The sequence below is a fragment of the Dromiciops gliroides genome, chromosome 4 (assembly GCF_019393635.1).
Source record: "Dromiciops gliroides isolate mDroGli1 chromosome 4, mDroGli1.pri, whole genome shotgun sequence".
Lineage (NCBI taxonomy): Eukaryota > Metazoa > Chordata > Mammalia > Microbiotheria > Microbiotheriidae > Dromiciops > Dromiciops gliroides.
In genome coordinates this window covers 425538676-425559936 of record NC_057864.1, presented here as the reverse complement: position 1 = coordinate 425559936, position 21261 = coordinate 425538676, and the positions used below count along the sequence as shown (strand labels likewise).

The following is a 21261-nucleotide window of genomic DNA, read 5'->3' as shown; positions in this document are numbered from 1 at the left end:
CATCTCATCTCGGTGCTTTGGCATAGACCATTTCCATGCCTAGAAAATACACCATATCTTTGCCTTCCTGCTTCATCTTAGCTCCCTTCAAAGCTGAGGGCAAGTGCTTTGTCCTAGAGATGGCTTGCTCTGACATCACCCTCCCCCAAATACTTGTATAGATTTTGTCTTTACTTATCTGGGCACATCTTGATTTTCTCTGGTGTGATGTCAGCTCTTTGAGGGCAAAGGTTGCTTCCATTGTGTCTTTGTTTCCCCAGCCTAGCACAGTGTGTTATACCCGATAGGCACTTAACAAACACCTGCTGACTCGTATTGATTCTCTACTCTTGTTCAAATTGCTATGATTACCTGCCCTCCCTGGACTGTTGAGATCCTTACTTCAAGATCCATTTAAAATCTTAACTCCTCTCTGAAGTCTTCTTCTCCCTACTTTACAGGGCTCTGTCCTTCCTCTGAATCCCTTCAGCATCCATTGGGTTATTAGTTATGTGCTGCTTTCTGACATCTATTGTGTTGTTGTCTTGAAATGCTATTTAACTCTTGTTATTTCGGTGTCCACATACTTATCTCTGGCCTACCCCAGCTACACTATAAGCTCCTCAAGAAAGTTAGGGGCACACTGTCTTGCATGCTCAGTAAATGTTTCTTGATTGCTTGATTGCTATGACCAAGGTTCTAGGCTGTCCTTTTTTTTCCAACTAAGTTTCCACTCTGGAAGTCATCTTGAAGGACTTAAAACCCAAACGCAGAGGTTTCCCATGAGATGTCCTACGCACATGTATTGCATTGTACACCATTCATATTAGAAAGAAACAGGGCAGCCTTAACATAGCTGAATGTACAGAATAGGTACATTGTCCTTTTCATCCCTCAGGAAACAAAATCTCAAGTATAGACAGATTGGAGCATGGAACCACATGGTTTGATGCTTGTTCTGCTCTCCCTACTTTCTGATTCCTCTAAAAGAAGACAAATCATGTTCTGTTTTGTTGGTTTTTTTAATTAGGAAAAATATACCCAGATTCCCTCCTCCACCTCCTTGTGCTTTGCTAGCCGCACACTCAACTTTCCTAGTCTCTATGAACAGTTGGCTCCATCATCACTCCCAGGTTTGGAAAAATAGTAATGTCCTCTTCTTTTCTCTCTCCTCTCACATGGATGTCACAACATGATGATGTTTTGTCCTCCATGATGTCCTCAAGACTCGTCCTTTCTATCCTCATAGCCGAATTCCTGCATTGGCATTTGTCATGTGATATCCTGTGTATATGAAGATGATCCACCATCAGTAAAGCAAGTACTAGGGTTTAGTTTTTCCAGTAGCATTGAAGGATTCACAAAGTCTCACTAGGTCCCCTTTGTGACTAGGATATACAGGCTGACTATGGAAGAGAGAGATGAGTTACCAAATTCAACTTATGATATGAGTACCATGCTTTTTATCAACTGAGCATTATCAGCCATAGCCAAGATTTTGGTCAAGCCCCAAGTAATCGACTACAAACTTATTCAACCTCATCTTCTAATTGATCCCAAGAGGTAAAAAGTACCTTCCATACCTAATCCTTTTCCCTCCCACAAAGATATCCCAGAGCAGCAGATTCTACTTTCTCATACAAGGTTCTGAGGGTCTTAGTTAATTCATATAATCTCATCTATCACCTCTTTAGGCCACTATTTCTTACCTCCTTGCTTCACTGCAGACCACCAAATGGACTTAGAAACCTTTCTCCTCCCACTTCAATCTGACTCTTCTTACAAGATTGCAACATGCAATCTCATATTCCTTGATAGAGCCTCCCACCAAACCAACCATTTCATTTAAAATCTTCCTTCAAATCCTAACTCATACAGAAAAACATCTCAGACTATATTTGGTTGGGTGAAAAATCTTGCTTTTCTCATGCTTCTAGGTCTAGGCCATGAGCTATTTAATATATTTTTAGGTCCCCATTAAGTATCCAGTCCTTATGATAAAAATTGGATTCATGCAGCATCACACTGCAAAAGAGTTCAAGGAAAAAAGAGAAAACTTGAACAAAAGGTTCAAAGCAAGTATAAGGAGCATAGATCATTGAAGTACATGGCCTCAAAACTGCATTAAAAGGAACCAGTAAGAGGGAAGGGACCATGTGGTTTGCATTCTATATTTATACAGAACTATATATAAAAACCTGGTCGTCCTTGAAAACAAAGAATGAACAACATATACAGAAATAAAAGGTCTTTGTTCACGTGCAAATACATGCTGGAGAGTGTAAAACATTGTATTTTTTAGGTTTCCAAGTGCAGCCAATTTAAAATTATATGCTTTTTAAAATAAAAATCTCTTATTTAATAGGGTCCTAAAATTAGTGGATAGCAGGTATATTTGTGCAAAAATCATGCAGTCCCACTGAAACCAGAAAGTGTTATTGATAAACTGAATTGTATCCCATTGGTTCCTACATTTGTTCTGAAGGATAAAATCATCATTTTCTTAAAATTCCTTCTAATGGTTGTTGCTCAGTGTTGTGTAAGCATTCAAAGAGGTCCCTATTGTAATTCAAAACAAAGGAAGCAGTGAAGGTTGCTGTGGAAACCTAAAAACTGAACTTTCTGACATTTGGCCAATTAAACTCTTATCTTTAGCGCTGCATTAATTTTTTTGAGGGGGGAGCAAAAGAGAAGGCTCCTTTCTCTGATCCCAAGTTTTAAAAATCTTGCCTTTTTGGGTTTATTATGCTATCAGATGAGTTATTAAGATTCCACATGGATGCTTCTGGGACATCATTGCACAAGAGAGATGCCCTATTTTCAAAGCAAGCCTGACATTTTAACAAACTTTCCTATATCCATGTACTTCCTCATTTGTTGTTTCCAACTTTACCAAAGTTCTACATTTTTGTTTTTCATATTTGATAATATGGGAAGAGAGTGTCATTTTAAGGCAATGAAGTGAACTTTTCAACTGAAACATTTGGAACCTAAAGTCTTTTCTCTGGTTAATATACTCCCAGTATCCCAACCTCTTAGCAATACTTTGAACAGGTTCAGAAATTATAGTGACATATTTGGACCAAAACTAAACAATATAATTGACATGGTTAATGCCCTTCCCACACCTAACCTCTGTAAAAGAGATAAAAAATTAAAAGCTTAAATAAATTCAAATAGATCCCTGAAAATTGAGCTAACTTCTTTTTTAGCAGCTTGCTAGTTAGCCACTAATTAGAAGTATCTCAGGCTACCCAATATTAGTTTCCATCCAAACATTTTTTACTAAAAGTTTTATGCTTCTTATAAAAGTTGTTTTTCCCCCTTGGTCTGATTAACATAATTCATTCCATAGCGAAGCAACTGGGTAGGAATATATTAACATTTTAATTCAGCTCAAAACAATTTTATACAATTATTTTCTACTTTGCTTTGGATCTCATGTGGAATCTACATGCAAACTACACGTAAATAAGAATGCTTTATCTTATGTGGAACTTCATACTGTAATTAGAAATATTCTTAATCTTCTGAGAATAGCCAGATATGTTCTTTCATATGTTTGTTGTATGATCATAGAAGAAAACTCTTCATTCTATAGGAACCATCAACTTTCCATTAAAATGGCTGTGCATTATTAAAGGATAGAGGATAGTGGCAGAAGGAATTTGTTCACAAAATGGGCAGGGAGCTGGATGAGATCATGTGTCAGATCTCTTACAACTCTTATATTCTACAATTCCATTTGATATAAAAGGAGTTATTATGAAACACCATCCACCTTGAACTATAGCAGTTGGTTAAAGAAGGATCACATAATCCAGTGATATGCTTAGAACAATTCGGAGGCAGGCTCACAAATAAAATTCATATTAAAATTAAATTTATGTAGCATCTAGTGAATAAAGAGAATGTTTTAAATCTATTAAAACTGCAGTTAAACCTATTTATAGCAGCTATCTTTGGAAACTGAGGGGATGACCATCAATTGGAGAATGACTGAACAAGTTATGGAATATTATTGTGATGGAATACTAATTGTGTTGTGAGAAATAATGAAGAGGATGGTTTCAAAGAAACCTGGTAAAACTTATGAGTTGATGCAAAGTAGGGTGAGCAGAAGTAGGAGAAGAACATTGTACACAATAACAGCAATAGTGTAATGATCAACTGTGAAAGACTTAGCTTGGGGACAGCTAGGTGGCACAGTGGATAAAGCACCAGCCCTGGATTCAGGAGGACCTGAGTTCAAATGTGACCTCAGACATTTGACATTTACTAGCTGTGTGACTCTGGGCAAGTCACTTAACCCTCATTGCCCTGCAAAAATAAATAGAGATGGATGGATGGATGGATGGATGGATGGATGGATGGATGGATGGATGGATGGATGGATGGATGGATATAGGTAGATAGATAAAATAAAATAAAAAGAAAGACTTAGCTTCTCTGATCAATACAATCGACAATAATTCCAAAACTCATGATGAAAAATGCTATCCACCTGCAGAGAACTGATGAACTCTGAATATAGACTGAAGCATAATTTTTTCCACTTTATTTTTCATCTCTTTTTTTCCACAAAAACAGTTCATATGGAAATGTTCTACATGACTTCATATGTATAATATTATATTTCTTGCTTTCTCAATGAGTGGCAGAGGGTGTAGAGGGAGAGGAAAATTTAGAAATGAAAATAATTTTTTAATTAAAAGTTTTTTAAAAGAACTGCAGGTAGACCAAGTTGAGTAGCTTCTCTGGATCTGTTTAGAGTCTGATGCATCATTCAAAGCTCATCTGTTTAAAACTATGCAAATGGAGCAGCTATGTGGGGCAGTGGATAGAGCACCGGCCCTGGATTCAGGAGGACCTGAATTCAAATCCGGCCTCAGACACTTAACACTTACTAGGTGTGTGACCCTAGGCAAGTCACTTAACCCCAGTTGCCTCACCAAAAAACAAACAAACAAACAAAAAACCCTATGCAAACTTAATTCCTATAAAATAACTGTTGAAACTAATTTTTTGGTTTAGTTTCCTTTGCAACAAAAATTCTGAACTTGCAGGAAGACACAGAATGCCTACTCTTCTATGACAGACTCTAAATCAGAAGGACCCAGATTTCTTTCTTTTTTTAACATTTGTTCTATTTTTACATAGGTTCGTCAGTTACTTTAACCCTTTCTATTATTTTTTATGTACAGCTTTTGCCAAGCACCAATTATTTAGTTCATCCTCCATTCTTTGGCCAGATGTTTAGGGTGTCCTATGGGCAGATTCATAACTTTAATTGTCATTAGCTGGACCCTATTTTCTTCTCTAGAAACCAGGGAAACAAACAAGAGATAAGGCCTATCTTTCCTACCACTTCCATTGCTCTGGTTATCCGCCCGAAATTAAGGCAATGCACAACTGAATAAAATATGTCAACTACCTTCAGCTTGGTCCTCCAAAGAAGAAAGACTCCAGGATTCTTTGTGCAGGGGTCTATGCAGCTATTAGGAGAATTCTGCCTGTGACTGTTCAATGATCACAAAAAGTTACCCTGCTTTTTCTTTAATGGATGTTTATTTGTAGTATACATTACAAATGCTGTCACCAAATGCATTACAAAATTGAAAAACTGGCAGGAAATTTTGGCAGGAAATAAATTCCTTCCCTGTGGTTTTATTTTCCTTCAGGGCTAGTTCTGATGACAGACATGACCTAAAAGTGTAAGCTTGATGATGGCAAACAGAAAAGGGAAAATAATTATCTTTTAAGTCTCTTTGACTATTATGAAATCAAACTATAAAGCTTAACAATAACAGCCATTTCCCCCCACATATATTGTACAGGTATAACATAAGTGATTTTTTGAGTGGTTTTACCATCGTAGTCAGCTTCCCATGGGAAACAAGAAGCTGGTTTGTAAACGAACAGTTTGGGAGAGATTTCGAGGGCATGGACAGGGGTTGTCACTTGCCCGTGGGTAGAAAGTGAATATGTGTTACAGGCCTGACTTGAACCTAGGTATTTCTGATTCCAAGGTCAAGCCTATAGCCCCTCCACCCACTATGCCATATAGCCTTCTCAAAGGCTAATTACTGATAATAAACAGTAAAGTCAAAACATCTGAGACTTTTAGACATTCAGAAGGCAGCAGCTAGTCACAATGGATGAAAATTAAAAGTCCAGACAAATGTCAGGATATCAAGGCCTAGAAATCAAATGTATCTAAGTTATAAGAGGCAGAGAACGATTTAAATGGATAAAATTTTTATTATTTATTAGCAGTGTATTTATCTACACTTCAAAATACAACAAAATATAGCTTTGAAGGTATGCTATTCATAACAAAATACATGTCAAACTTTTTTTATAATTGGAATAGAATTATTTTGCTCTATATTTTCTATATTATGTACACATACTTTTTGGTGTGTCTATGAATGCACATGTGTACAAATAATATTAAGACACATACACATATGCAAGTACAAATGACACATATACACACATACAACATGGGCATTTACAGTAGTCACTTTTACAGTCATTTTAATATAGCTGCACACAAATCACTGTTCACAGACCAAAGTTGTCAACATGATTTTTCTCCCCCCTCCCCCAGCAAATGTGATATGGATTTCCTTCAATAATTCACAAAAAAATTGATATTGCAATAAAGCCATGATATATTGACATCTTCTTGTACTCATTCACTGGTCATTTTGACAATAACACATAAATATAGTTCAATACACTTCTCTTTCTTAAAAAAAAAAAAGTCATTCCCAACTTTTTTCACTTTTACCACTGCAAATTTATGATTCCTTTTTGATTCACTTTAAAGCAATTACTTGGTCCCACAGTCTATAAATTTTCATTCAGTCTTTATAGGTCAAACTTAAGCTAATCAGCGCCAAATATTTATTTCTGTGATTTTTTTTCAAGTAAAATAAGACCTGGGTATTTTGTTGATGTTAAGTACTATTCATATACAACATCCTACTACATATAGCAGGATTAATCCCAAGGATTGGAGTAAAGTACTATGAACCTTTCTTGCTAACATTTCTCATGTTAGCCTAAGTACAGCAGGAAGAGCATTTAAGGACCATGGTTTGTTTTTTTTTTCCAAAGCAATACTGTCTAGAGATCTTGATAAATAAATTCACGAGTCTTATAAAAGAAAACTCTAATAAGGTATACTAATGGTCACTTTAAAAATGTTGCTGACACGTCAAAATCTGCATCAAGCTCTTATACTCTTTTTTTCCCAGGGCAATGAGGAATAAGTAACTGGCCCAGGGTCACAGCTGGTAAGAAGCTCTTATACTCTTAACATTTTTTCTTTAATGAAATGGTGAATAGCAGCATCTTGTGAATTTTTGTCCTTTCATGATTTAAAGCTACTGAGAGAACGTGTATGACTACCAGGCAACAACAAACTCATATTCTAAATGAAGTATAATCTAGAAAGATTTCTTTTGAAAACAAATTTAAATGCAAAATTCTGGGAATATTTCACTGCTGTCTGGTAGAGAAAGGCTTATGTTCTAAGGAGGAATGTTTAGTTAGCTTTCATCTGTAGCCAGATGTTAAGCTTAAAAAACAAAGAACACCAGGATGCACAAAAAGTAATAGGGGATCATCCAAAGAAACAGAGAGAAAAAGAAAAACTGGCACCATACCAACCAACGACATTCATTTGCTAGTGATCGTCTTTTAACTAAACTGTGTAAATAAGACGTATCACCCAAAGAACTGAATTGGTTGTATAGTATTTATAGTGGATCCATAAAATCATTCCTTTCCTTCTGATCTTCTATATCCTTTTTTTATTATGAGAAAATATTTATTCATCATAGATAAAATCATCCTAGCAAGTTCAAAATACATATTTTTGGTAGCAAATAGCAAGAAAATCTAAATCAAAATATATTCTAATCTTTACACAATTACATATTTATAAATTTACCAAAATAGTCTTTAGCTTGACAATACATACATAATATAACACTGTACATAAATGTAATAACAAGTGTATTACCGAAATACATTAAAAATAATCCTTCAAATCACCAGGCTCAACATGAAAATTTGTTTTAAAAAACACACCCACAGAATCATTAACATCTCCATAAACGTGTAACTTCAGTGCATTTACAGTAGTCATTAACCAGAGCTTTCTGGTTTCAAGTCTTTCTTTGAGGTCTGATCTGAGTGCTTTCTTTCATTTTAAGGTTAAGAATGCAGAGATCTCCTCCCAGTGAGCAGTTTCTTTCCCTCAACATTGTTCCTCCTCATGAAGAAATGAGTTTCTAAGGGCTGAGCAGCTTTCATCGAAGCATCAAGGCTTTAGTACTGAACATATTCAGACTGAAGGGACTGTGCAGAGGAGAAACACAAACCTTTGTTAAAATGCAAAGTCAGTAAAAACTTCCAATTCTGCATGCAGCAGCCTCTACCTTCAAACCGAGGTAGTCTTATTCTATTATTCTACAGATATGTGAAATAAGATTTTTTTTAAAATAGAAAGATGGGGGGATAAATAAAGCAGATGCCTATAATATAGTTAACCAATTTTATAATTAAATGGGTAAAAATAGATTTCAAAATCAAATCACAACTAGAAAGTGAAAAGGAGACAAAAATTTCTAAATGTTACTTTACTTCAATATCACAACTGACTTTTAAATACAATTAAATGACAAAGATCCTTTGGGAAAAGCTGTACTTTTTATGTAATTCAATCTAGCTCAATGATGCTACTTCTAATCAGAGTAATTGGCAGCCTTTTACTTTTATTCTTTAAGGCTCCCGCCCCCCCCCCCAGACATTTTGTAAAATCCTTTCAAGAAAAATATATAAATAAAATACCACCCTTTCTTAAAGCTGATCCAGTGAGGGGAAATGGTTCATAATGGATAACTTTATAATTATAATGAATTCTATCCAAATGACAAGTGCACAGTTGTGAGATTAGATAATGAGACACAAAACAAGTAGGAGCAAAAGAGCAAATCATGCAAAATAGGAAACAGAACACAGTGGACAAGAGGAAAAATACAAATATGGAAGGAGAGTTCTCCAAATAGTTTTCTTTTAGCAACGACAACAACAAAACATAGATAAGGTCCTTTGCTCAAAAGGGAACTGTTACCAAATTTTTTCCCTGAATTCATCAAATCTAATTTTTTTGGTAGAAGTTTACTCTATTTTCTACCACCAAATATACTTTCTGTATCCTAAGAGTCATGTCTGAAAAAAGTGCTTACTTCAATTAGAAATCATGTGCCATATTTTACTAGTGTATCTTGATAAAGTTTACAAAGCATTCTATACTCACAACCCCATATGGTTACTATGGATGATAAGACAATATCCCATCATTGTGCTACTCTTAGAGGTACCCCCCCCCAAAAAAAAAAAGAACTTGCCCTTTTCCTAAGAATCTCATAAATTAATACATGTTGTCTTTCAAAAAAACCAAAGAATTTCAAAAAGCTTCAAAAAAAAAAAACAAAGAATTTCACTCATTTTGTTTAATTCACCCATACAATGTATAATTAAATCTCCCACGAAATCGAGGCCTATTTCCCAAATGAAGTTTACTGAGAGTTCGGATTGCAACAGAAAGCATCTAGTATGACAAACATTAATAATAACAATAAACACTATCGAATCTGTCTTATACCAAAATCCTATCTTATAATACTAAAACCCAATAGACACAGAAAGAGAACTAATTTGATTTCACACATGGCATAGCTTACTAACTTTCTGTATTCCGCAGCACATTTATAAATATGCTTGAGCATAGCTGCTGGAAGCAGTACTCAAGAAGAGCAGGCACAGAACTGCTACTACAAAAGGATTCTGTACTGGAAGGCACAGGTCCCCAATTAGGTGATTGTCCCACTAATTTCCAACTCACTTGAATGGGGGGGGGGGCAAGGGGAGAGGGAATACAGATTTTGGAGGGAGGGGAACACGGAAAGACAAGCAAATAATAATGACCTTGGCAGCAATCCCTAACGAACAGGAATAAAAGCCAGAGCTTCAAAGGAAATCTATCATACCCAGAAATACTAGTTTAGTCTTTGCATTGTGCTGGGGAAAGAGGGACTATATCCAAGACATGATCCTTTTTTATCATTGCCAAAACACACATTTTGACACACTGTGTTGTGGAAATAAACAGACATGGCCTTTGCCCTTGCAGATACTTACAAGCAAAGAGAGACAACAATAATATGGATAAAGACAAAGAAATGAGCCACCCTTGGGTCAGTACATTAATTACTATCTTGTTACTAGTATGAAGAAGGGAAAGGGATGAGTGTGGGGTGGTCAATGAAAAGCAAGTTGTGAAGCTACAACTTTAGAAAGGATTGATCCAATGCTGTTTTCTTTCTCATTTGTTTAAGGAAATCTACAGAAAAAGGCTGGCTTTAAAGAGCTTTCGGGATAAAGAAAAAAAAAAAAAAAGGCTGGCAAAGCAAAAGGTATATTCCAACCAAAGTTAATGAATAAGCATATGCCTAGTGGAAACCTTTGACATTCTATCAACCAGAGTAGAAGTAGTGGACAGTGCAAGTGACTAGATTTTTTCCAACTCCACAGAAGTCTCAAATGTGATATGGTAATCATGACTTCTTTAAAATACTTTACATTTCTCCTTTTTTATGATCGCAAAAATCCACTGTTAATTGGTCTCCACTCCACTGACATTCATTAAAAACAAACAAAAAAAGAACCTTCCCAGGCAGACTTCTCAAACTCAAGTTGATTCAGAGTGTGGGTTGTCTTTATTTCTGAATTTATTTATAAACAGCCACAAATTCTCAATGAACACTTGTGATTTTTTTTCAGAGATCACAAATGAATCAACATGTGTCCCTTATTAAATAGGTTTCTTCATTTAACAACAGTGGTTGTTAAAACACTAAGCTAGAAAATAAAAACATGGCTGACAGAACTTCAAACATTTCTACTAGTCATATTATTATTCATTAGCTTCTTTCTTCTCTCTTTAAAGCAAAGAAAGTCTTTATTTGGCATAATGTCATGCTAATTTCCAAAGAGCACATACCATCATATCTGTAAGCCTGAATGCAATGTGAAACTATGGGGGATAGAAAATAGAAAAGGATTTACTTAAACAAGTGATTCCAACCAGATTACTTTACACCAGATTTATATTCTTCGATTTAAATTTTTAAAAAATAAATAAATAAAATGGTTTTCTCAGTTTCTTTTCTACTTAGCCACGGCTACTTCCATTATGGTAGTGGTTGGAAGTAATTAGCGAAAAATTTATGGTTAATGTGTAAAGCAAGGCCTAGTGTATTTCTGAGTTTTAAAATCAGACAAATACTTCCACTGGACTTTTCACTAAGGAAACAGTAGCTGAGTAGGACAGAATTAGATAGATTTCAAAAATCTTAAGTTCACTCCAAAGACTTTTGTTGAAGGGATCCCCTTAAAATTGACACTTGTCCACAATTACAGAAACTGAGATCCCCAAATCAGTACTTTCATGTATATGATAAAAGCTGTGGGAGACCACGAAGTCACCAGTCTCGGATGATATTCTTCAAAGAAGCATATAGTAAACTAACGTGTTTCCCCTCATGAAAAGTCTCTGGCAGGTTCCTTGCCCATAGAAAACATGCCACAAATAACTGAGGAAATACTAAAATTATTCATATGGAATTATAATAAAAATAAGTGACCAGCTATCAGCAGCTTAAACTGGCACCAAAAATGTAAGTTTTACAGAATTTTTTAAGTTGTTTTGAAAGTTATTGGTTAGGATGATTATATTCATTATCATGATAATAATAATCAATAAGCAAGCACTTTTTAAATGCCTATAAAAACTGTGCTAAAGGTATAGATAAAGAATGAAACAAACTATTCTCAAGGAGCATTACATTCTAAGGAATAATAATAATTTATATCTCTTCTCTCCTGTGCACAGCACAGTCTTCTGCACATAGTAGGTACTTAACATAAATGATGAACTGGATTAAACTAGAACTTCAAATGACTGGGTTTTCTTGGGGGCACTCTACTTTCTGTAGGAAAAGCTGTTAAAAATCAGGGATTTAAAATTAATAGCCAAGGTACGTTTGTGGCCAATGCATATTCAGACAAATTTCCTACATCTACAATAAAATGAAAATTGATGTTTACAATGATGACTCTATGACAATGTTAAATCTCATTTAGCTAAGAAAAACATGTAGAATTTCACACTAATTAATGCAGAAAAGTGAATTAATACAGTTTAGAGAAATGAAAAACGGTTCAGTAAGTGTTTTGTTGAGTAGATCTGAATCTACATGAAAGGGGATAGAAACTAATATGGATTTCTAGTCCTTTAGTTTACCGGAAACCTAAGGAAACAGACAACCCTAGTCTTGAGTGTTCCGGTTAGTCAAGATTTTATTATACTTCCCCAATAGGGCCACATTGCTGCAGTAACTTGTTACCAAATTCATCCGAGTTAGAAAAAAAAATATGCAGCAACTACAATTACAGCAATAAGAACAGAACTGAGGATTGATGCTTTTGTTATCAATTAGAAAGGTGACACTTTAATATGCTTATAATCTTGCAATTTTAGTCCCCGAAATAGACTATGATCACTTATTTGGTACTTATTTGGCAGTTAGGATGAATGCTGCAGTGAGGAGTTTAAAGCAGATTCACATTATCACCTTCATCCATCCACTTATCTTTTCTCCATCAGCCACCATCTTAGTCCAGACCGTCATCAATCTCATCTTGACTACAGCAGTAGTGTCCTAAAGCATTTCCCTATTCCCAGACTCTCCTTCCTCTACCCCATGTTCCACACAGTTGCCAAATTGCTATCCTTAAAACATGGGTCTGAACACATACTCCCCTGCTGTCAAAGCTTCAGTGGCTTCCTCTTGCCTCCAGCATCTTTTGTCATCTGAAGTCTCTCTTTCTAGGATAATTTCACATTATTCCTCACCCATACTCTATGTTCTAGCCAGAGAAGCCTATTGGCTTTTTCCTCCCCTTAGTTGTGCCTTAATGACTCTGCACAGATTGCACCCCCATATCTGGAATGCTTTTCCTCCTGGAAACCTTAACTCTATTCAAGGCTTGGCTTGAGTACCACCTCCCAACATGAGGCCTTTTCTGATTCACGATGGTCCATCTACTCATTTCCTTTACCTCCAACCCCATTTTTTGTATATATTTTATATTTATTTTCTGTGCATATGTTGTTTCCATCTAGTAAAATGTAAGCTCTTTGACAGGATGGACTGGTGTTTGTTTGTTTTTAATTTTCCCAGCCGTTAGCACAGTGCCTAGCACACAGTATGTGTTTAATAAATATTTGCTGAATTGAGTAATAATGATAATAATAATCAAGCAAAGCCCAATCTGAACAGAAGAAAAATCTCCTTAAAACTGGTAACTTAATAGATTTCGTGTCAAAATAGAAGGTCTCATCAAGAAATCTCATCCTCTGACAGCAGCAAGACTTCTGACATAAAACAATCTGTTAGGCATGGGGGATCAAGACAATTTGTTCTGTTCTGGAAATCTGCTGCTAATCTGTTTTGTCAGATGTGGGTAGTGACTTTAAAAAAAATGAGCTATCCTGGGGGCGTTTCTTTTTTAAACAACCCAGTTACCTAATCATGGTTAAAAAAAAAAAGTCTCGTTATGGATATAAATACTGTACTGATAGTTTAATAAATAAAACCAAAGAAATTTCATTTTCTACTCTATAAGACAATGATTTATAAATTTCAAGAAAAATAATCAAAATAGATTTGTTAACAAGAGAGCAAACTCAGGGTTTTGGTCTAAAACAAGTACAGATACACCAAGTATCGTACCTGGAATGAGAAGGTAAGCGCAGCTTCCATTCCTATGGTACTTTACCATTTTATCAAATGCTTTCAAATATCTCCTTTGATCTTAATTACAACCCTGTGAGGTAGAGAAGTACAATGACCATTTCCATTTCACAGATGATAAAACTTTGTCTCAGGGACATTATGTGGCTTGCCCAAGACAGTAAATGACAGAGTGGAGATTCAAATCCATGTCTTCTGACCCCCAAACCAGTGCTCTTTTCACTACAACAGGTTTATGTTGCCATAATATAAGGCCCAAATCCTCACTGATTATTCCTATCATTTTCTATGCCTTTGTCCCATATTGGCTTTTCTTGTTTTTAATTTTCCCTTTTATCCATTTTGTTAAGTTCTTTAAAAAGTTTTAATATAGCTTAGTTATTATACCTGCCCCAAGACCAAACCAAAGCTAAAAGACATCTTAAATACTGTCCTTTAATACTGTTTTATTTTTAAGTTTGTAAAAGTATGGCTCCTGATTTCTTATGTCAATTACTGAAAATATTGGCGCAGTGGATAAAACACCGGCCCTGGATTCAGGAGGACCTGAGTTCAAATCTGGCCTCAGACACTTGACACTTACTAGCTGTGTGACCCTGGAAAAGTCACTTAACACTCATTGCCCCACAAAACAAAACCAAAAAGAAAAAGAAAATAACTTAAAATGAAAAACACGATACTAGCAAAGATTCTATTTTTACCTCCCCTTGTACCTCTTGGGTACCATTATTACCATGTCAACAGAATTTTTCAATTTTTTTAAATTTTAGGACAATTTAGAACTAATGTAGAAACAATATAATTATTTACTCAATATCAAAAGCATTTATTTCTATTTCAACAGTAGATGCTGATATGGATATCATGTTAATATTGGGTTGTTTACCCTAACAAAGTAAGTTTACACTGATATCACTGTAACTACAATAAGACACCTTTAGGTTTTTCAGTTTTGATAAAGTATCTGCATTTCCTGAGACAGCATGGTGTAGTACAAAGGGACCTGTCACTGGAATTAGAAAGCCCTAGGTTCAAGTCCTGACTCTGAAAAACCTGGCTGTATAGACATGGGGAAGTCAACCCTAAGATTATACATTACAGACTAATTGCCAATCTTTGTAAGTAAAGAGAGTTTTTCACACCTGGAAATATCTATTACAGAGGTATCTAAAACACTCAGCCCACCAAGTTCAGGGGAACAAGATTAAAAGATACTTGGGAAAAAGTGTTGTTGGTTTTTAAATAAACAAAGATACAATAAAAAATGGATAATGTTAATATGTGGTTTTCTAAGTCAACATGAAGCCCACAGAAATCCTTGTATAAGTTTAGTGGCCTCAATTCTATTTGAGTTTGCTACCACTGCTCTACTACATCAATAAAACCAAAGGGCAGTAAGAAGCAACTAGAATGCATAGTGGTTAGTATGCTGAGCCTCAAATCAGAAGGAGCTCAGCTCAGATCTGACCTCATCCCCTTACTGGCTATGGGTTACAGCAATTCGCTTAACCTTTGCCTCAGTAAAATGGAGGTGATAATAGCACCTGCTTCCAAGGGTTGTTGTGAAGATCAAATGAGGTAATATTTATAAAAGTGTTTAACACAGTACCTAGCTTAATAAACAGAGTAAGTATTAATATATTGTATAATCTATTAATTAACAATAAACTTATTAAGCTACTGTGTTCTAGGCACCATGCAAACAAAAACAAAACAATCTCCCTAGTCTTCATTTTAGGGATCCCAAGATTTTAAGGAGAACAATATTTTTAAATGAAAATTATATATAAAATGTTCTTTCTACCTTCATATGTGATTTTTTGGCAGTTTTTTTGAAAGAAACTCAATGTGTACTTTTTATAATATTATATATTAAACTGTTGACATTGAATTGGACTCAGTTATCATGACTATTCTGAAATCCTTTTGAGGAAACTTGTTGAGGAAAATTCTGTTACAATTCTTATTTTCCCCTCTATTTTATTCATATAAAACCATGGTACAAAAATATGTTAAATATGTTAAATAATTCCCAGATTGTTGTGTTTGGTTTGGTTTTCTGATAACAAAACTTTCACTGCGAAGAAAATGATGCATGGATAATTAAAAGAAACTACCTGTGAGTAACAACCAAATTAGTGCTTTTCATTAATTCTCATCAGGCTTTATAAAATTATTCATATTTATTCTCTTAGGTATAGAATCTAAAATCACCTGCTTACTTTGAAGTTAATACTTCTTGATTTTATGGTTATAAATCATCTCCCTCCACTTTCTTCTCCATTTTTCCCCTTTTCTCTAATCTTTTTAAATGAGACTAGTGATTCTAAGCATTTTTTATCCCATACTGGGAGAATACCTTTCTAAAGCTTTCAAGCACTGAGTCTTGGAAGCAACTGAGTGGGAATTTCAAGTAACTGGTTAAGAATCCATATAGTACAGTAAGATGTAGTAGGAATGTGACTTTGTGGACAAAGTGATGCTAGTGTTCTATGTGTGGTGTTCAACCCTTGGTTGTTTGAGCAGGTTACATGGTCATCAGAACAGTTTAGATCATCACTCTTGAAGAGATCCTGCATCACTGCCACACATTTTCATTAGAAATTAAATATCCTTTGAACCAGTCAGGCCATCACTAGGCCTGTACCCCAAAGATATCAAAGAAAGAAGAAAAGGACCTCTATGTACAGAAATATTTATAACAGCTATTTTTGTAGTAACCAGAAAATAAAGGGATACCCATCGACTGGGAAATGGATAAACACAATGTGGTATATGAACATAATGATTATCAGTGAATCATTAAAAATGCATAGGTAGAAAGCAGCGAGGTGGTGCAGTAGATAAAGCACCAGCCCTAGATTCAGGAGAACCTGAGTTCAAAGTCGGCCTCAGACACTTGACATTTACTAGCTGTGTGACCCTGGGCAAGTCACTGAACCCCAATTGCCCCACCAAAAAAATGCATAAGTAAAGAAGAAACAAAATTATCTATGATATACTTAGAGAACCCTAGAGAGCCAACTAAAAAATTAACAAAATAACTATTAATTTTAGCAACCAACAAAACTCAGTAAAGAATTAGAAAGTAGAATTCTATTCTGAATAATTATAGAAACTATAGTATATTAAGAAGCTTTAATTTCAAGATTCACTTAAGGACCACAAGAATCTAACTACAAAATACTCTGCAGAAATACAGACCTAAAATATTGGAGAAATATTAATTACTCATGGGTAGGTCAAGCCAATATAATAAAAATAGCAGTCCTACCTAAATCAATTTACCTAATTCAGTACTATACCAATCAAACTCTCAAAAGAATATTTTATAGAGCTAGAAAAAAATAAAAACAAAATTCAAATGGAGGAACAAAAGGTAAAGAATCTCAAGAGTTATAGTAGAAAAAAAAGTAGGATGAATGGGCATCTATCGTACCACATCTCAAATTGTAGTATGAAGCAATAACCATTAAAACTCTTTGGTACTGGTTTAAAAAAGAAAGAAGTTGATTAGTCAACACATTAGACACACAAGATACAAAAGCAAAGAAATACAAGAGGCAAAGTGTTTTGAAAAGCCTAGACCCCAGTTACTGGAGTCACTCATTGTTTGACAAAAACTGCTGGAAAACTGGACAGGTAATCTGGCAAAAAATCGTTTTAGACCAATAGCTCACACAAATGTCAGGATGAATTCTAGAGGTATATAATCTAAATATAAGAGGTCTTATCATTAATAAGTTAGAGGAGAAAGGAAGGAATTGCCTTTCAGATCTATGGATTGGAGAAGAGTTCATGACTAAAAAAGTGTTAGTATAAGATAAAATGGCAGGGGCAGCTAGGTGGCACAGTAGATAAAGCACCAATCCTGGATTCAGGAGGACCTGAGTTCAAATCCGGCCTCAGACACTTGATACTTACTAGCTGTGTGACCCTGGGCAAGTCACTTAACCCTCATTGCTCCAGGAAAAAAAAATAAAATAGACAATTTTGATTATGTAAAATTAAAAGGTTTTGCACAAATTTAGTGTAAAAATTGCAAGGGGAATTGGTATCTGGCAAAAAAAATCTTTGAAACAAAAATTTCCCTGATTTAAATCTCATATTCAAGAAATATAAGGGATTACAAATTTTTAAGATTAAGAGTCAGAGGCAGCTAGGTGGCGCAGTGGATACAGCACTGGCCCTGGAGTCAGGAGTACCTGCGTTCAAATCTGGCCTCAGACACTTAACAGTTACTAGCTGTGTGACCCTGGGCAAGTCACTTAACCCCAATTGCCTCACAAAAAAAAAAAAAAAAAAGATTGAGTCATTCCCCAATGGATAAATGGCCAAATTATATGAACAGGCAATATTCAAAGGAAGAAATCCAAGCTATCAACAATCATTTTAAAACGCTATAAAGGGAAACATGCATTTAATAAGCACATTCTTTATGCTGGGCTCTGTGCTAAATGCTTTACAAACATGATCTCATTTGATCCTCACAACCACCTTTGGAAGTGATTTTACATTGAGGAAAATGAAGCAGGTTGCCCAGGGTCAAACAGCTACAGGTATATGAGGCCAGATTTAAACTCAACTCTTCCTGACTCCAGGCCTAGTACCTCATTCACTGTGCTGCCTAGCAGCCTAAATCACTAATAATTAGAAAAAATATAAGTTCAAGTACCTATCAAAATGGCAAAAATAACAAAAAACAGAAAATGACTGGAAGAGTTATGGAAAAAGTGGTACTAGTGTATGAGCTATGAATCAGTCCAGCCATTCTGGAAAGCAATTCAGAACTACTCTCTGTAAAGTTACCAGATTGTGCATATCCTTTGCCCCAGGTGTACCGCTCACAGGCTATTTCCTAAAGTAAGAGGAAAAGCATCTATATGTATAAAAATATAGTCATTTTTTTCATGGTAGAAAACCTTGGAAATTAAGAAGATATCCTCCTATTAGGAAATGCCTAAACAGATTATGGTGTATTAATTTAATGTAATATTATTGTGATATAAGAAATTATGAAATGGTCAATTCCAGAGAAATCTAGGAAGACCTTTATAAATGGATCCAGAGCAAAATGAGTAAAACAGCAACAATTTATACAATGGCACCAACATTATAGAGAAAAACAACTTTGAAAGACTTTATAACTCTGATCAACAAAACGAACCCAAAAGAATGAAGATGAAACATGCAACTCATCTCCTGAAGAGAGGCAGTTAACTTAAAATGCAGAGACATATATTTTCAAACATGGCTGATGTGGGAATCTGTTTTGCCAAACTATTTAAAAAATTTGTTGTTTGGGGGGCAGCAGGAGGCAACAAGAGTTGGGTTTGGTGTGATAGATTAATTTTAAAAATACTTGTTATTTGAAAAATTAAAATAATAAAATATTTTAAAAGAAAAAATGACAAAATTAATAGTTTTAGAGTAAACTTGGTAAGATCTATGAACTAATACAGAGTAAAGTAAGTTGAATTAGGAGAACAGTTTATACAATGCCAATTCCATTACTGAGAAAAGCACTCATTAATGCAATGATAACTACAAGCCTAGAGGACTGAAGATGAAACATGTACTTAAAATGCTGACAGGCATATTTTTTTAACATTGTTGATATAGGGGTTTATTTTGTTGGAATAAGCATGTTTGTTACATTCAAATGTTTTGGTTTTTTACTGTTTAACAGAGGGGGGGAGTAAGAAAGAGAGATATTCATAAAACAAAAATAAATACTTTAAAAAACTATTTCAAAGAAATTACAAACTTTTGGCAACTAAAACCCTCCTTATTTGACTAAAATAAAATCTCCACCAAAAAAAATCTAATTTTAGAAAAATGTGAAACAAAGACTTGATTTCTTTCTTGGGAAAGATTCAACTCTTCAGTAAACACAGTTTTAGTTCCTACCATGCATATTAACTGTGCGAGACACAAGATACAGTGAAATAAAAGACTGTCTCTACACATGTATTAGAATATATATTTGTGTGCATCTCTATAAATATAACTATATATCCATTAAATAATGATGCAAGGGTACGTACTATTAAAGGACAAATGAATAATACAAAAAATAAGAGTCTAGAGGAGGGAATATTCCCCATAGTTCTAATGGTAAAAGTTTAAGCTCTGTGCAGGAGGTAGGACTGGAGCTAAACACTGAATAGGTAGAATAAGGCTGAGCAGAGAGGAGAAAAAGGTATTCCAAGTAGAGAGTAGAGTGATAAGGAGAAGCATGAAGGAAGGAATTACTCTGGCATGCTTGGGGTGGTAAATAAATAACACATCCTGGCTTTTTTTAAAGGCTCATTTTGAGAATAGTAGCTGATAGGAAATAAGTTTGGAAGGTGGGCTGCAGATAGATTATGAAAGACTTTGAATGACAAGTACACACTGAAGAAATCTATGCTATAAGTTGCAGGATTCCGAAAGTATTAGAGGAAAGATGTTCAAGAAATCTCAGATGGGAAGATACCAAAGGAATGGAAAGAAATAGCAAGATGATATTATTACTCAAAAATATCCCTAAAAAGACATCACCAACTACCAACTCATGTTAACTTTCTCACCCCTATAAAATCCATAGAATAGCTCTATGTGCATAATGAGGATATATATGATAAAAAGAGAAGGGAATAGGAAAGTGTTTGCAGATTAATATTTTATATATGCTTTTATAGTCATAAAAATGACTGCCAGGTTTAGAAATTATAAGTTCTTGTTTTTATTATTTCTTAACTATTTTTAAAAGCATTTGACTCTGAAGACCAAAAGGCAGCATTAGAGTCCCTTTAACCCTAACGTTATTCCAATAACATGTTTCCACAGTATGTGTTAAGAAGCATCTACAGAAAATTTTTTTTCAACAATCCCCTGCTTGTCAATATCCAGTGATATTGACAAAATAATGAGAAAGTGAGTATACCCACCATAGCTATTTCCTACTGTCATGGAGATTTCCAATAGAAATGGGAGTCCCTAGAGATGGTGAGTTCTGTCAGAAGCTCCTGTTTGAGGTTGATATTGCATTATCAAACCACAGAATATTACAGGGGAACTTCAACAAGACTCAGTCACTCAAAATACATGAGCCTAGTAATCTCCAACCTAAACCCAAGTGGATGAGGAATACATATTGATTGAGTAATAGATTATAACATATGATGTTCAGATATACCACTGAGTTATCTATTATATCCTGAACAGGAACTGCACATGAAAAATGAGTGAGACCTAGAACTGAAAAGGACAAAGAAAAATGGTTGAATCGGGAAATTGTGTAGCATTTTTAAAACAATTACAAGCCTGACACAAAAACTCTTTTTTCATACAAATATTCTTCTGTTGATGGCAAATGGTTGTCAACCATGTAATATTACTAAAG

The 21261-nt window shown here is 34.9% G+C and overlaps 1 protein-coding gene across 2 annotated transcripts in view; it reads right to left on the bottom strand.

Moving 5' to 3' along the window:
- Positions 1–1118: 1118 nt before the first annotated feature.
- The window catches only part of CDC14A (cell division cycle 14A), a 230831-nt gene continuing 210688 nt past the window's right edge, over positions 1119–21261 (bottom strand). Inside the window, exon 16 of one of the 2 annotated variants that reach the window (XM_044003007.1) lies at positions 1119–1263. In XM_044003007.1, the coding sequence (XP_043858942.1) occupies positions 1252–1263 (12 nt within the window). In that variant the 3' untranslated portion in view covers positions 1119–1251. Of the gene's footprint in view, positions 1264–6262; positions 8353–21261 lie in introns of those variants that run through there. The other variant, XM_044003006.1, reaches the window with a different exon arrangement.